Consider the following 17,154-nt stretch of genomic DNA (forward strand, 5'->3'; position numbering starts at 1 on the left):
GATACATCTTTTTTTAAGTTTATGAAACATTCACAATATAACAAAATGAATCTCAATATTTCTGCACTGAAATAAAATGCTAATTGTCTGTGAATGTTCAGAACTAGCCATGAGTGTAGCACAGAGAGGGGATGGGAAGCCGTCTCCCCTCTCTCTCACCTCTCCTGGAGACGCCAACACAGGGCACACTTGTTTTATGAGTTTCAAAATAAACTGTAGGGTCCTTTTTCAGGAACATTCACTTTACAGTTCCATTGCTTAAGTAGGTACAAGCACATTCCTAATGTTGATAGCACTAACAAATTAGGATAGCATTTCCAAAGGAAAACATTTTTTAGCCAACAATTTAAAGCTGCCGAATGTCCACAGTTTAGCACTGAAAGGAATCAAAGCATGAAAAACTGGATTGCTCAGACTTGGTTGGTGCGAATGGAAGATGGTTCGTCTTTCTGGAAAGCTCCGTGATAGTTTATTTCTAGAATTGTTTGTTTGTTTTTGAAAGGCAATAAGAAAGAGAATCTTCTATCCACTGGTTCAGGTCCGAGATGGCCACAATAGCCAGAGGTGGGTCAGGGCAGAGCGAGCAGCCTGACACTCCATCCAGTTCTCCCACATGGGTGGCAGGACCCCAAGTGCTTGAGGCCAATTTCCATTGCCTTTCCAGGTGCTTTAGTAGGGAGCTGCATGAGAAGTAGAGCAGCCGGGACTTGAACCAGAGCCCATTTTAAATGCTGACACCAGGGCCCGGCAGCGTGGCCTAGTGGCTAAAGTCCTCACCTTGAACGCCCCAGGATCCCATATGGGCGCCACTTCTAATCCACTTCCCATCCAGCTCCCTGCTTGTGGCCTGGGAAAGCAGTCAAGGATGGCCCAAAGCCTTGGGACCCTGCACCCACATGGGAGACCTGGAAGAGGTTCCTGGTTCCCGGCTTCGGATCGGCATAGCATCAGCCGTTGCAGCTCACTTGGGGAGAGAATCATCGGACGGAAGATCTTCCTTTCTGTCTCTCCTCCTCTCTATGTATTTGACTTTGTAATAAAAATGAATACATCTTAAAAAAATAAAAAAAAATAAATGCTCACACCAGAGGCAGTAGCCTAACCTGATGGACCACAATGCTGACGCCTTCTGGTGGTTTTTGTCCAAAATGAACCTGCAGTAACCATTCAGATCCCACCCTCAGGCTCCCCTCCCAGAGGAGAGAGAACAGTGTCCATGTGGAAAGCCATGTCTTACTGTGGAGGTGGCAGCAGAGGTCTGTGGGCGCTACAATCCCGCATTCAGGAAAGGGCAGAACAAATGAGAATTGGTTCAAGTCCTGGCTGCTGCATCTCCAATCCAGCTCCCTGCTTACAGGCCTGGGAAAGCAGCAGAGGATGGCCCACAGCCTGGGGACCCTGTACCCACGTGGGAGACCCGGAGGAAGCACCTGGCTTCAGATCAGCTCAGCTCTGGCCATTACGACCATTTGGGGAGTGAATCAGAGGATGGAAAATTTTGATCTCTCTCTCTATATAACTTTACCTTTCAAGTAAGAATAAGCCTCATGGACTACAAATGACCAGGAGGGATTTTACAGCCTTTCAATGCCAGCTGAGTCAACACTCAGCCCAATTGCTCCACCATGGCTACCACCAGCTCAGTCCCTTTGCCCTAAAGCCTTTGAGACACCCAGCACCCTGGCCTCCCGGACTGTCACTGACTGCCATTCCAGTTGCACTGGATTTTATTTTTTAATACACAAACATGGTGTGTCTCCTGGCTGCCCGGCTTCCCTCCATTAACAATGACTCATGGAACTCTATCATTTTACACTGAGTCATTCATTTGCTGGTTCGGTTGGAAAAAAAAAACTGCAAGCTCTGATCATATTTAATTGCAAACCATCTTCCTACTCATTGGAAGAAAAGCACCGTGTGCCCTCAGCCAAGAGTGCTGACCTGGCTTCCCAGCCGTCATTGCAAAATCCCACAGTGGAAGCAGGCGGCCGGCTGGCTGCTTCAACCACTTCTGCTTTGTTTTTTCTTCCTTCAGCTTCTGGAGGAAGGACAGACTGCAGGTAAATAAAATCTTTGATAAACCCCAGGCCTTGTGCTTGACATGAGAGAGCATGGCTGGCTGGCTGGGCTCTAAAACATCATTTTTTATATATAAATAAAATACGAACTAGACAGGAGCGTGGCAGTGGCCCCAACCATCAGTGTGATAATCCACCTTCAGTGTTGCTAATTAGCATAGACCTGTGCACGAGGAATTAACATTTTAAAAGGGAGGGGCCAGTGCAGTGGTTCAACAGGCTAATCCTCTACCTTCAAATGCTGGCATCCCATATGGGCGCAGATTTGCGTCCTGGCTGCTCCACTTCCAACCCAGCTCGCTGTTGATGGCCTGGGAAAGCAGAGGAGTGGGATGACCCTGGAGAACCCGCACTCACAGGGGAGACCTGGAAGAAGCTCCTGGCTGCTGGTTTTGCACCGGCTCAGCTCTGGTAGTTGCAGCCATTTGGAGAGTGAACCAGCGGACGGAAGATCTTTCTGTTTCTGCTTTCTGTCTATCAATCTGCCTTTCTGATAAAATAAATCAATCTGGGGGAGGGAGGGTGGACATAACTTTCCCTTAGATAAGGAAAGCTGCACACATCTGTTCTCTACCCAAAAGAGACTTTTACAAAGGACGTTGCACTTTGAGAATCACAGAGAACAGGAGGCAATTAAGAAAAGAACTTAGCAACATCTTGCTGGAAAATTCGACAGGGAAGGCGGCAAGTTGAGCAATGCGGGCAGAAAAGTGAGCCACAGGCAAGCCTTGTGGCTTCTTGGTACAGAATCCCCGGAGACGCCAGGATTCCACAGAGCAGGTGGGAGTCACGGCGGGAGAGGAGGGAGAGCAAGTGGGAGAGGTGGACGGGGTGGCCAGCCACATGTGACTCCTGAGGAATCCTGTGGCGCCGCCCTGTGGTCAGCTCCTAGAATGCGCAGCTAGATACCATCCCATCTCCAGCTGCTGTGGGGAAACCAGTTGACCCCAGAGAAAGGCCACCATATTTCTGCGGTCTCTCAATAAATTGGCCTGGAACTACATGGCCATCCAAATGTGAGGACCATTTTTTAAAATATGGAAAGGCAGTGTTGTAGATAGAAGGAGAGAGGGAAGGAAAGGGGGAGAAGAGGGAAGAACTGATCTTCCATCTGCTGGTCCACCCTGCAAACGGCTACAATGGCTGGAGTTGAATGTGAAGCCAGGAGCTTCGTTCTGGTCTCCTACATGGGTGCAGGGACCCAAGGACTTGAACCATCCTCCATTGCTTTGCTAGACTCTAAGCTGGTGCCATAGGCCCTGGGCCAGCATTGGTGCAATAATGTCTACCACCACAGCAGAGTGACGGGTCCCAGCCCCAGCCCTGGGGCCCGGCTTCCTGCTAATACACATCTTGGGGAGCAGCAGAGAAGGATTCCTGCCTCCCTCCTGGGAGACCTGGATTGAGTTCCAGGCTCCTGGCTTCCGGCCTGGCTCCGTCCCAGCTGTTATGGCCACTGTGGAAGTGAACCGATGAACGGGCGCTTGCTTGCTCTCCTTCTCTCCTCTCTCTCATACTCTGCCTTTCAGGGAAAGAAAAATCTTTTAATTTTTGTTGTTTTTCAGGATGGATGAATAAAAGGATCCTGTAATGAATAGGTTCCCCAGGGAATAGAATGATTTCACAAGGAAATCAGCTGTCCTTTGAGAAAACAGCTGTCCAATATTTTGCATCATGTGCAGGACTAATTACATGGATAGCGCACCTGTATAATCAGTGTGCATGTGTATAGCACGTGTGTGCACATACATGTAAAGCAGCTGGCCTCACACATGCACACCCACGTGGCTCTGACCCAGCTGCTGCCTGTTCTCACACTGCATCTGGGGCTGCTTTCTTGTCTTTCTGCTGGGGCGGGGGGATCAGAGCAGCTGACCCACAGCCCCAGTTCCTTGGCATCACCCACTGCACCCATACCACTGCCTCAGGACCTGCCCTGGGCAGGGGCTTCTGGCAGAGACCCCAGTGCTCACACGAATCCACTGCGAGTTTGCTCAAATGCATTGCTTGCTCTTAGGTCTCAGAAGGGCACAAGAGCTTAACAAGCTCCCGACAGAGGAAAGGAGTGGACTGGGGACCAGCAGCCAAACTTTCCCTGTTCAATGGGATCTTGCAACCTGCTGAGCGCCATCTTCACGTCCCAGTGGGAAGCAGCTTCCCCACGTCCCAGCCGTCCACTAAGAGATTTCCATCCGAGTGACCCACACGTCTTAGCACCTGGCTGTCACAGTGAGTCTGACCTAAACTCCGTTACCCATCAACAGGCTGTGAGGAAGGGGAGGCGAGAGGGACTGGCATTGTGATGCAGCACATTAAGCTGCTATTGCCTGTGATGTTAGAATCCCATTACAGCGCAGGGTCAAATCCTGGCTGCCCCATTTCAGATATATCTCCCTACCTGTGTGCCTGGGATAGCAACAGCAAATGTCCCAAGTGCTTGGGCCCCTGCACTTGCCTCCTGGCTTTGACCTGATGCAGCCTGGCCGTTGCACTGTATATCTGCCTTTCCAAAATCAATCCTCATTTAAAAAAATCAAGGCAATTAATCACATCAAACTCCTTATTCATTTCGGAAAAACCTAATGTTTTTGAGAGTAATCCAGTTGAGTGACATGGTGCCTATGTAGCTAAGTAATAAACAAAAAGGAAAAGGAGTGAAATTGAGGAAAGTTGTTGCAATACTCAGCAGCCAGTCACACCATCACTGAAACTATCGAATTCCTTTCTGGAAAGTGCTACGCAGACCTTGCGGGGGGTGGGGGTGGAGGGGTGGGGAGGAGGTGCAGGGGTGAGCCCTCCGCAGAGCTCAGCGTGACTAGGAATTCAGGCAACCCTCCTCTCTTTACCCCTCTTTTTGGCAGAAATCTCCACTGGGTAGAGGGCCCCTGTGAAAGCTCTGGCCAGTAAGGAACCCCATGGGAGCAGGACACCCCCAGCTTTCACACACATATATAACATACACACACACAATCATTTGCATATTCAAAACACACACACATGCACACACAACACACATACACAAACCACACATCTACAGTATACATGTTGCACATGTGTGCGCTCACATGATGTACATGCACACACATATAAATATCCACATGCAGAAACACACCCACACATCACCACCAGCCACAGCAACAAGGATGAAGCTCTTGTTGCTCTTCCTGTGGCTCTTGTGGCTCTTCCTGTCTACTGGTCCACTTCCCAAGTGGCCACGACAGCTGGAGCTGGGCTAGGCTGAAGCCAGGAGTAATGAACTCATCTGGGTCCCCAGCTGGGTGGCAGGGGCCCAAGCACCTGGGCCATCTTCCACTGCCTTCCCAAAGGCATGAGCAGGGAGCTGCTTAGGGAATGGAGCAGCCGGAATGTAAAACCATGCTTGGACATGGGCTGCCTCTGTCCCAGGAGGCCTCTTCTGTCAAAATTTGTTTTGTTTTAGAGCAACCACGCTGCAGGTTAGACACCAGGGTGCTGGGTCAGGTCAGGTCTCTCTCTGCAGAGGAAGGTGGGAGCTAGAGGGGAGGGACAGCCATGCTTCTAAATGGAGCTCCTTTCCTCTGTGTCCTATTGATGTCAACTGGCATGTGACACCACTGCAGTCACGGCCTCTGTTTCTGTGCCTGGGGTACCAGAGTTGGGGGAAGGAATATTTGGCAAGGAACACAACATCAAAAGCACAAAAATGCTTCCTCTGGCCAGCACTGAACATATTTTTAGAGGTGGAAATGCCTTCTCGGCTCCCCGCCCCCAAAGGCCTGTATATTTTTATTCTCCTCTCTTTGTATCCAAGTCTTGCTGAAGTCTGCTTCCTGGAAATTGCAGAAGTGAGAAATGCCTGCGTGGGGGGAAAAAAAAATGAAGCCATATGCTATGTTGTAATTCTGACAGGCCCGCATTGCCCAATGGCAGAACCAGGGACTGTCTGGTGATGTTTCCTGGTGCTCTGCCTCACCCCAGAGCCAGTGGGCACCTGCTGATGTTGCTCTCAGCCCACGGCAGTCCTATTTTTGAAGCACCAGGATGGCATGACTGCTTCCTCCAGGGGCAAGTGGGAGACGACAAGCTTGTGGACCGAGCCGTGCCACATCCAAACTCACGCCAGCGGGCGAAGCCCATGCAGCCTGCCTGTGGACCTTCTGCAGATCCGCTGACTTGCGAATTGAAGGGCCTTCTTACCCTGGAGTTTCCCTTAGCACATCATGTACCTGTTACGTGCCAAGCATGGCTCCAAGCACGGGCAACGCAAGGGGGAAGATGGAGTCTGGCTGCCCCATGGATTTTGCAAGCGTGAACTCGGGGCCAGGACATCACCGAGGTTGTCTGAGGACAGGGCGGAGACTTCTGCAGGGTCCTGGCTGCTTCCAGATTTCATGTGTTCTGCTCCAGCCCAACAAAACCAAGAAGTGCTCTCAGTAACTCTTCCTTCCACTCCACGCAAGATCTTTCCACCTGTGTCTTAATGTGCATGTCTTCCCCCCAACCAGATCCTTAGCTGTCTAGAAACTGTGAGCCCATCCCATCACAAACCACCTGTTTCAGATTTATATGACCTGGTACGGTGCCTATTCACGCCCCAACTCCAACAAAAGTGAGAGACAACCAAAGAATATTTCAAAAAAAAAAAAGAAATTGTCTTCACACAGGATTATCGTACAGTATTACAATGTAGTATGTGCAAAATCCCATTTTTAAAAAAGTCATGTACAAAAGGAAGTATAACACAGTATGGGCTGAGGGTTTCCAGGACAAAAGCCAAGGCCACTGAAAGTACAAGGAACAATGCCAACCCAACCGGAGGCCTTTGACTCTGCACACAGCACAATGTCAAGTTTTGATCACTACCTGTGGTGCGCAATGCAAGGGGCCTGCCAGGCACATCCCTGCGACCCGGCCTCGTGAGACATAAACCTAACTTGACTGTGCATTCTTGCAATGCAGACAGTTTCTGGGTGCATCTTCAAACTCTTCTCTTTTTTTTAAACTCAACAAAAGCCACATTATACACTATGTTTAATTTCTGCCCCAAATCATTTCACACTGTCAGTTTCACTTTATATGCAAACAGGGGAGGGTGGGGAGTGTTTTTTTTTTTTGGTAGAGTTTTTCAAAAGTTTCCAGAAGCAGATAATATGTGGAATCAATTTTGCCAGAATGGCATCGCCTATTTACAGGGGTGGGGGTCCTTCCTGCTCCTTTCCCTGTGTCCCTCAAAGAGCCTGGACCAGCAGACCACATTCCTCCATCCCCTCTCTTAGGGTCTATAACTCTCTCCACCTGCCTCTACATTCATTTCATTCTTGGTTCTCAGGGCCACTTGTCTAACACACAGAGCCGCACAACATCACTAAACACGAACAAGGTGACAGTACAGAAGGTTTCCAAAGGCATGCTGTGGCCAGTGTCAGGAAGACGTCGCTGTAAGAAATCCAACGGGGTCTCTCTGTAAAGTCACCTAGACATCCAGTTACAGAAGACACACCGGGAAGATGCAATTCTCTCAAATCCAGCAAGAGATTCCTTTGCGATATTAAAATGTTAAAATCACATGCATAATTATAAAGTTACAAAAATATTTTAAAAACCGATCCTGACAGTTTACCTGCAACTGCTATAAAAAAATTTCTATGAAATATATAAAAACACAAAGGCTCTTTGTAAAAAAAAAAAAAAAAAAAAAGACAGGATGGAGCCATCCACATAACTGAGACAGTACCTGAGCCACTGCACGGGCCAGCCTGCTGTTGAACACCTGCTGTTGAAGTCAAGAAGAGAGTTTGTGCCTTACATTTTATTCAGCACATACACAAAGACAGAAGGCAACCAGTTCTGGGCCTGGCTGGGGCAGGTGTCAATCTGAACACACCTGACACCACTAACGGTGACGCTGCACCTTAGAGGGGGAATCCTACAGTTTCACGACCCTCAGCCATGCTGCCTGGGCAGTGGTCAGCTGTGGATGGCTTCATTGCTGAACTGAGGGGTCCCCAAGGAGGGGACTGTTTGTCAAGATTGAGCATGGGGCAGCCGGAAGGCCACGCTCCCAGCCGCACTCCCGCCCCGTTGGATGCACCAATGGGTTGTCTCGCGTGCCTTCTAAGAGGGCGTGGGTTCTTCCTCCCCACTGTGGAAGGTCACGCCATAAGGGTCGCTCTTGATGCGTCTGTAGACGAAGTGGAAGACGTGGGGCTGTGGCCGGCTGTGCAGCTCGGCCTTGATCCTCTGAGGGTACGTGTCCTCTGCCAGCTGCTGCCACGTCTCGTCCACGAAGAGAAAGAGGCTGTATTCCTCAGGCTCCCCCACCTTGAACTTCTCTGCACACAGCTGACACACATCCTCAGTGGTAATGTACGGCCTCACGAGGAGGGTCTTCCCCGTGCAGCCGCTGTTGACCTCCTGGAAGGCGACGCGGAGGTAATTCTGCAGGCAGGGAGAGAGAAGGAGAGATTGGGAAGAGAGACACACCAGAAACAAGATCAGCCAAGATATCCCGGCAGAGGGGCAAGTGTGAGTGCCCCTCGGGAGGCACTGCACCACGACACTGGAAAGCGGCAAGGAGAGAGGCTGATCTGTTTCTAGGCAGGGGGAGGACAGCTCTGTGGATGAAGCGGCCACGTCGTCAGCTCACATCAAATGTGGGAGGCAGCAAATCCCTTCAGTCCCAGCCCCAAGGCGTAGCCCATTAAGCCTTGGGCTGCAGTGCTGGCATTCCATGTGGGCAATGGTTCAAATCCTGGCTGCTCCACTTCCAATTCAGCTTCCTACTTATGGCCCTGGAAAGTAGAGGAGGACAGCCCAAGTGTTTGGGGCCCTGCACCCTTGTAGGAGACCTGGAAGAAGCACCTGACTTCAGACTGGCCTAGTTCTGGCCACTGCGGCCATTTGGGGAGTGAATCAGCAGAGTGAAGACCTCTCTTTAATTCTGCCTTTCAAATAAAATTTTTTGAAAACAACAAATCCCTGCTTAAAAGTGTGAACCATATTTATCATATTTACTCTCAGCATGAAAAATAAGACCAGGGCTTGGCACAGCAGCCTAGTGGCTAAAGCCCATGCCTCGCATGCGACGGGATCCCATTTGAATGCCAGTTTGTGTCCCAGCTGCTCCACTTCCCATCCAGTTCCCTGCTTGTGACCTGGGAAAGCAGTCGAGGACGGGCCAAAGCCTTGGGACCCTGCACCTGTGTGGGAGACCTGGAAGAAGCTCCTGGCTCCTGAATGACCCAACCCGGGCCATTGTAGCCATTTGGGGAGCAAATGAGCGAATGGAAGATCTTCCTCTCCGTCTCTCCTCCTCTTTGTATATCTGACTTTCCAATAAAAATAAATACATCTTGAAAAAGAAAAAGAAAACCAAACAGCAGAATGGCTTGAGCCAAGAATCAGGAGAGAGAATTAAAATATGCTGACCCAGGGGCCAGAGTGGAGGCATAGCAGGGTAAGGTTTGTCTGTGGCACTGGGAGCGTGGGTTTGCTCCCTGTTGGCTCCCTGCGAACACATCTGGGAAGGCAGTTGAAGAGAGCCTCTGGGCTTTGGCCCCTACCCACAGGGGACACAGGACGCAGCTCCCGCCTCTGGCCTTGGCCTGACTCAAAGCTGGATGCTGTGGCCACTTGGGGAACGAGCTAGTGGATCCGTCAGCTGGTCTCTGTCACTCTGCTTTTCAAATAGCTCTTTAAACATGTATGTTGACACAACAGCGTGCACTGTGTTCCCTTCTGACACATCTTCTTGATCATGGGTAGTAATGACTGACATGAGGAACCGTCGAGAGTTGATCGTTTAGGATCTCCCTGAATGGTGACGACAGGGGTTTCAATCCAATATAAGGTCCCAGGTGCCCCCGGGTGCTGCACAGAGCCAGTTGGATGGAGGAGACTGGATTCTGCCCCCAGTGACTTTGGAGATGAAGCAAGGAAGTGCAAGGTGGTGCTGGATAGAAGTAACAGAAGCCAGCTGCAGGTGTGGCCCTGGGACGGTGCCAGATGTGCACCTCTGGGAAATACAGTGAACCATGGTGGAAGCTTGGCCTGCTAAGCCACCATGTTGTCCCGTAACTCTGCCTTTTAAGTCAATCAGTCATGAGTACATATATAAATACATGCACACACATGACTTGTTCCCAATCTGCTGTGCGAACTTTCTGTTTTTGTGACATTTATCTGAGAAGACCTATACAGGAAGGCAGGCTTGGGAGGCTTCCAGTCCCAGACCAGGCCCCGAGAGCCCAGAGGACCCCAGGAGATGCCCAGCAGGCCCAGCCTGGCCCCAGGAACCAGCCCCGCATGTAAGGACCACCTGCCTTGCCCCCCGTGACCCAAGAAAGGACCTGCCAATCAAATCTCCATCTTCAACCTACTGACCATTAACATGAGACATTGGGGACCAAGTGTCCAGTACACAGGGTTTGGGGGATGTGCCCCAAAAGCTGTTCTCTAACCCTGACAACTCAGCAGTGGGGGGAAATGACGCCCATGGGAATCCCAGAAGGGAATGCTCTTGGGAAGAACGACGCACTCCGAACACACATGACACGGTTCACGCCCGTTCCGATGGATGCCTGCCTGGCTCGTGGCCTGGGAGAGGGCCTTGTCGGCATGGCGCAGGGACAGAGGCAGAGGGAGTCTGGCAGCCAGAACTTGGCAGGGTGGGTGTCCTCCTGCCGTAACCACTGTGCAGTGGCCCCTTCCAGCGGTGGGGACACCTGTGCCTGGGACCTCATCACAGGTGCCAGGCGGAGCTCGGACGTGTGTCAGTTTCTGTTTCCACGCCTGAGCTGAGTGCTGGGAATTTCCCTCTTGGGTTACGTGCGGACGAGTTGCACGTCCCCAAGGTTAGCCGTGTGCACGAGGAAGCCGTGTGAAGGTTGGGGACACTGTGCCGGAAGCTGCAGATGGAGAGAGGCCACGGGGAATGCTGCTCTCCTCCCATCTACCACCTGCTCCTGAGGGGGAGGGTGTTAGGACCCGCTGCTTGGGGAGCCGAGGGAGAGGACCCAATGGCTGCCCACGTTCAATCTCTTAGCACGGGGTGTGCTCATCAAGGACCGGGGCTGGCGGTGTGGAGAGAGACGGTGCATGTCCTGTGTCTGGGAAGAGATTTCAATCTGAGCATGTCGAGCTCTTGGAGAACATGTCGATCGTGCCTTTCATGCCTTTCAATCATGGGCTGATTTTGAACTGATTATTGATTACTTTCAGAGCACTAAAAGGGCAAGGGAAAGGATCCAGCACAGTAGCCTAGTGGCTCAAGTCCTCGTCTTACATGCTCCTGGATCCTATATGGGTGCTGGTTCATGTCCCAGCTGTTCACTTGCCGTCCTTCTCCCTGCTTGTGGCCTGCAAGGACAGTGGAGGGTGGCCCAAAGCTTTGGGACCCTGAACCCACAAGGGAGACCTGAAAGAAGCTCCTGGCTCCACATCAGCTCACCTCTGGCCATTGCAGCCACTTAGGGAGTGACCCAGAACATGGAAGATCTTTCTCTCTATAGCTCCTTCTCTCTGTAAATCTGACTTTTCAAATAAAAAAATAGATAAATCTTTAAAAAAAAAAAGGCGTGGGAAAAAAAGGAGGGGTACAGGAAGATGAATATGGACACAGATATATCCACCTGCCATTCCTAATTCCCCATTTAAAGCACAGACAAGCAGGTTTAGTCATGTAGATTGCAACCTGCAAAACGGTACGCCAAGACCCACAAGGCGGATTCGGGTGAGATCTTGGCGCAGGAACCACTCTTGGCAGAGGTCACCCTGCGCTCTAACCTGCCTCTCCTCCAGGGACACCAACTGGAACTGCCACGCTGGCGGCAGCAGCTCAGGCTCCTGAGAGCTCCAACCTCAGGAGACGCGCAGGACCCACCGGGGTGGTGGTGCCCGATCGCCTGCTGTAGCTGCTGCTCTGGGGGCTCTGGAGGTTCTGGAACGCCCACCCTGCTAGGGAGTAGGCAGCAGCGTCGCTATGGCTCCCCCTTTTCCCAGAGATACAAGGCTTTGCACTGCGTCCCGTTGCCGTTTCCTGAATACACCTGGGTCAGATGCTTCCGCCTCCTTCCCTACTTCCTGTCTGCTCAGGTCTCCGCATCCTGCCTGAATGTGACTTAACGGTGGCAGAACTTGGGCCAAACTCAGATTCAAATGCACATACCTATATGTGCACAGGTTCATGTATATAAATACGTGCATATGTGAAGATGACCCCTATGTATGATGTGGCTTGATGCATGATACTTTTTGGTGGTATGAAAGCGATACGCATCCCATAGAAATCCGGCTTCAAACTTTTTGAAAGTTTTGACTTTTTCCCAGGTTAGCATTATCTGCTTTCTATGGTGGTGCTGGGCAAGGAAGGAACAGCCATGTCTATAGCCAAGAGAAGAATCCCTCTTCCTCTGCCCCTCTTGGTGCCCCCCAGCACCACGTGCTGCCGAGCTTGGAAACTGCACAAGTTAGGGGGATACAATTGTTTTTTCCAATACAATATTCTTAGTTTACAATTCCACACTGGAATGCCTGGGTTCCAGTTCCAGTTCCACTGCCAATTCCGTTTCCCTTGCTGGTGTCGCCGTGGGAGGCAAGAGGACCCTGCCATCACCATGGGGATCCAGACTGAGTACCTGGTTGCAGCTTGCCCCTTGCCCCCTGCCCTCTGCACCCTACCCCCGTCCACTGCTGCTATGGGTGCTCAGAGGGTGAAGCAAATCCCTGGTCCTCTTTTATAAACAAATAAATAAGCACGCTTGGGGAGATAGAATCATTGTAAGTTGACGCACACCTCGGAAACAGAGAAGTGAAACAATAAGGTCAGAGCGTGGGTGAAAACATTTGCTTTTTTGTCCTATCAGGATGATTCGGTTGCGGCTGGCCTTGGACCCCGAGCCGAGGCGTGCTGCGGTGGGACGGCGCACGGGGAAGCGGCAGGGGCAGGGAGGGAGCGCGTGGACGTACCTGGAAGTCATCCACAGACGGGACGGTGCGGTTGGTGGTCCTGCGTTTGTGCCACTGTCGCAGTGTGTCCCTGGTCTCTGAGCTGAGGAGTCGTGCTGCCTGCTCCTCCTGGAAATTCTTGATGAGGGAGAGTGCCCCGTAGGCGCTCGTCAAGTAATAACCTCCTGGAAAAGGAGAGACGAGTGAGTTCTGAGAGCCACCCTGAGCCAGGCTGCATCATGGTGCTCCACCAGGGAGGCTTCCAGGATTCCCTGTGGCACCTAAACCCACAGATGCCCAAGTCTCTCACGTAAAACGGAGCTGTGTTTGCAGACAACCTATGTAATCTTCCTCTATACCATACTGCACTATACTGTATTATACTATACAACATGACACAGGCAGGGAGCTGGATGGGAAGTGGAGCAGCTGGGACATGGATTGGCACCCATATGGTATCCCAGCCAATGCAAAGCAAGGACCTTAGCCACTAGGCTACTGTACCAGGCCCACAACAGACTTTTTGAATACTTCCTGCTATGTACAATTGTATTTTTTTTGGCACCAATATAAACTAAATTCCATTTTCCCATGAATATTTTTTTGAAATATCCATGTGTATATAATCAGGAGTCTGATGGAGTGGTGGCAGTGCGCAGGGATACACAGCCACCAGGGGGCGCCCCAAATGTAGACACTGAGAGTCATTTCTTTGTCAAGGATTCAATTCCCATTTTTGCCAGGATTCACTACCCATTGCGTTTCCAGCATGAGCCTCAGTGAGTCCACAACAGGGGTGATGCTGAAAGAAACAATCTGCGTGTTGGTCTCCTTAATACATGTATGAAGGAAAACAACAGACGCTGGCTACGGGGACCTGCAAGTCGGCCGTGGGTTGGATGAGTTAAGAACCCTCTCCATGGCCATACTCAAGCCTGCTGTTGTCTCCTCCATCTCAACCATCAGCAGGGTGCTCTGCAAACTCGCATGAACTCCACCACCAACACTTTTGCTGTTTGTGGGCTGGGGGGGCGTGGCCCATGACCTGTGGCTGCTGATTCTGGCTGTCTGCACAGCTCAGCAAGAACTGCAGCCCACTCAGCCAGGACACGGGTGAGTGGCGACAGGCTTACGGTCAGGCACAAGCCCCGGGGCTCTTGAAACAGCTCCCGACAAATACAAAGCAGGACAACTCCAGGCACGCATTTCAAATTCACTTTGGTGCAAATAAGTGTTCAGTTGCATTTTCCCATGCACTTTCTCAAGTGCCTTCAAACGCTCCCTAAATGTGTCTTTGTCTTTTTCCCCCGAGGACACGTGCAGGTTAGAGTTGGCCACCTGCCCAGTGCACCCGGAGTGGGAGAACCAGAAGAAGCTCCTGGCTTCACACAGGACTAGCTCTGGCTATTGCAGCCATTTGGGAAACGAACTAGCAGATGGAAGATTCTGTCTCTTCTCTCTTTCAAATAAATAAAATAAATCTTAACAAAAAATGAACAGTTTAATCTTCAAAGCAAAAAAAAAAAATCTCCATCCAAGAGCAACAGATATATTTTCTACCAAAAATACAACGTCCCCCTTAGACTCAATGACATGATATTTTTTAAGGGAATTCATTCTATTTGCTTTCTTATTGGCATCTTCTTATTGCCATGAATGCATCTTGGTGAAGTACAGTTACACAGAGCGCCATCTGACTGTGTGTCTTTCTGACTTTTCAAAAGAACCTACCATGGACATGGATGACTTTTTCAATGCATTACAGTGACTAAATATAATAATTCAAAAATACAGGCTTGGCAAAAAATTTACATGTAGACTTCAGATGCCAGCAGGTGCTAACTGCTTCATGGGCGTAGGATGCTATGTGGGGGTTCGACAAATGTTTTGGAGCCCAACACAGGCTTGCACCCCATTGGGAATGTCCTACAGGACCGCTGGATTTCTCATCTTAACAGCATCTATTTCCTGTGATGGGGACTGTGCTCTGCGCCCCCACGCCCACGGTACCTTCTCCGTGCAGCAGCGAGGGGTCCAGAAGCTCCATCATGTACTCGATCTCCGTGTCCAGCTCCAGCATGTCGCACTGGGCAATGACGTAGGTCAGGACCGGCAGGAAGTCATCAGCGCCGTACATCCTCCCTGCGGGGAGGCGGGAATATTTTCACCAAGTTTCCTTTCTTTCATGTCCTACTCATTGCTTTTGTTTTTTAGACAGCCAAGAGCCACTATTTATAAACAGAGGAAGCCTGCGGATGCAGCCCGTGTGCCTCCCAGCTCCTCTGCCCACAGGACAGAATTCTCCTGGCAGATGACACTTCTGTGTCCTGCATCAGCATATGCCATCAAGTAGCATCTTTGAAATATTTTAACTTCACAGGACACCTGGAAAATATTTACGTGTGTTCACTTTTGTGTCATGTTCCCTATTGTCTTTGCACATGAATCAGGATGGCTAGACTGGGAGTAAAAGGGTCTTTAAACACAAAGTGCACACACCGTGAGGAAGGACAGCTCGTAAGGTGGAATGTCAGCTTAACCCCTAATTCCAGTATTCCTTCCAATGCTGGCGCTGGACCAGGCGGATCCTCTACCACCTGTTCCATGCCCAGGACATATGCTGTTCCGTGTTGGGATAGTTTTGTTGTCCCAACAGGAGAAAGAGGGAGTGAATGGCATCTGGGACGCTGCTGGACTTCTCACAGGAAGCAGGCCAGCCCCCACACCCGAGCGTCCACTGCCTCCCAGGCCATGAGCACACAGGTTGAAAAACCGTAATTCAGAACAACACGAACATGCACAGACACCAGTCTGAGACTCTCCAAGTGATTCCGTGACTACAAAGCAAGTATTTCCCGTAGGTGGCATATGCAGATACTGGTAGTTTGGGACTTTCCAGAAATGACTCCATGAACAAGTATTTCCTGTATGCAGGACATGCCAGCACACCTCCGGGCAAAGCTTACACCCCAAGCACCCAGACTTTCATCTCAGCACTCAACCATGTGTCACACACACCCCCATTCCTTCCTCCCTGGGCAACGGTTAACACAGCCCCTGCATTCTCTCTCTGGTAGCTCCCACTAAGCCACTGCACTCACAGAGGCAGAGCATCACCGACAGGACTCAAGTCACCCTCACTCCTGCATCCACAGGAAGCTGCCGGGGGAAACCCGAGGGCTGACTTCCCAACGGTGGCATTCATCAAAGAACGCATTGACCCAGTGGTTCTAACTGTGGACCACTGGCCCAGACCCTCCCTGCCCACATGGATTTTCCATTGTGCCTGGGCTATACATGAGCTTCCCTGCCTGAAGAAGGGCTCCTATGAACTCATATTAACTGTGGCACAGAAGGTGGGGTGAGGCGGTCAAAGTTGCTCAGTTAATGAACTCTGTCGTCTGAGAGGCAGAGAGAAACCTGGATATTTATTGATTCAGTCCCACCAAATGCCACAGTTGTGGTCTGGGGCGAAAGCTCGGTACCAGGAACTTAATCCAGCCCCTCTACCCCATGTGTGTGTGTATGGCAGAAATCTGACTACTTGCTGTCACCATGTCTTTCGGGCTATACACAGGAAGCTGGGACTGGGTGCTGGAGCTGGGACTGCAATCAAGGCACCTCCAACATGAGCCACATGCATCTTAAACCAGCATTCTAACCCCTACACTAGACTCCCGGCCCCTTGGCAGAGGAACTGAATGCAGATTCCAGAGGCTGAGCTTATAACTCTGACCCAAATCTTCAATGAGGGGCCAATGTTGCGTGGTTCACGGGATTAAGCCTGCATTTGTGAACCCTAGCCTCCCAGCTGCTCCACTTCCAATGCAGCTCTCTACTCACACAAGTGGGAATGCAATGGAAAAAGGCCCAGGTACTTAGGCCACCCACATGGGACACACAGATGGACTTCCTGGCTCCTGGCTTCAGCCTGGCCCAGGCCTGGCTGCGTTGGAATGAACCAACAGGTAGAAGATCTCTGTGTCACTTCACCTTTCAATGAAAACAAAGCTTGGCGTAAATCTCTAATTAAATCATTATTGTACAAACACCATGTGGTGATCTGATGCATGTGACTCATGTGCCAGATATCAGGGTAGCATTTACGACCGCAAGAGAAGGAAGGGAGGAGTCCTGGCAAGGAGCAGAGTGG

The 17,154-nt window shown here is 50.7% G+C and overlaps 1 protein-coding gene across 5 annotated transcripts in view; it reads right to left on the minus strand.

Annotated features, from left to right (window-relative positions):
* Window positions 1-6,682: 6,682 nt before the first annotated feature.
* The window catches only part of RIN2 (Ras and Rab interactor 2), a 101,345-nt gene continuing 90,873 nt past the window's right edge, over window positions 6,683-17,154 (minus strand). For all 5 annotated transcript variants that reach the window (XM_040981788.1, XM_040981789.1, XM_040981786.1 and 2 more), the window contains 3 exons: window positions 15,012-15,143; window positions 13,023-13,186; window positions 6,683-8,495 (listed from right to left, as the gene is read on the minus strand). In XM_040981788.1, the coding sequence (XP_040837722.1) occupies window positions 8,172-8,495; window positions 13,023-13,186; window positions 15,012-15,143 (620 nt within the window). In that variant the 3' untranslated portion in view covers window positions 6,683-8,171. The remainder of the gene's footprint in view (window positions 8,496-13,022; window positions 13,187-15,011; window positions 15,144-17,154) is intronic.

This window comes from Ochotona curzoniae, unplaced genomic scaffold (genome assembly GCF_017591425.1).
Source record: "Ochotona curzoniae isolate NIBS_2020 unplaced genomic scaffold, NIBS_Ocur_1.0 contig_3520, whole genome shotgun sequence".
Classification (NCBI taxonomy): domain Eukaryota; kingdom Metazoa; phylum Chordata; class Mammalia; order Lagomorpha; family Ochotonidae; genus Ochotona; species Ochotona curzoniae.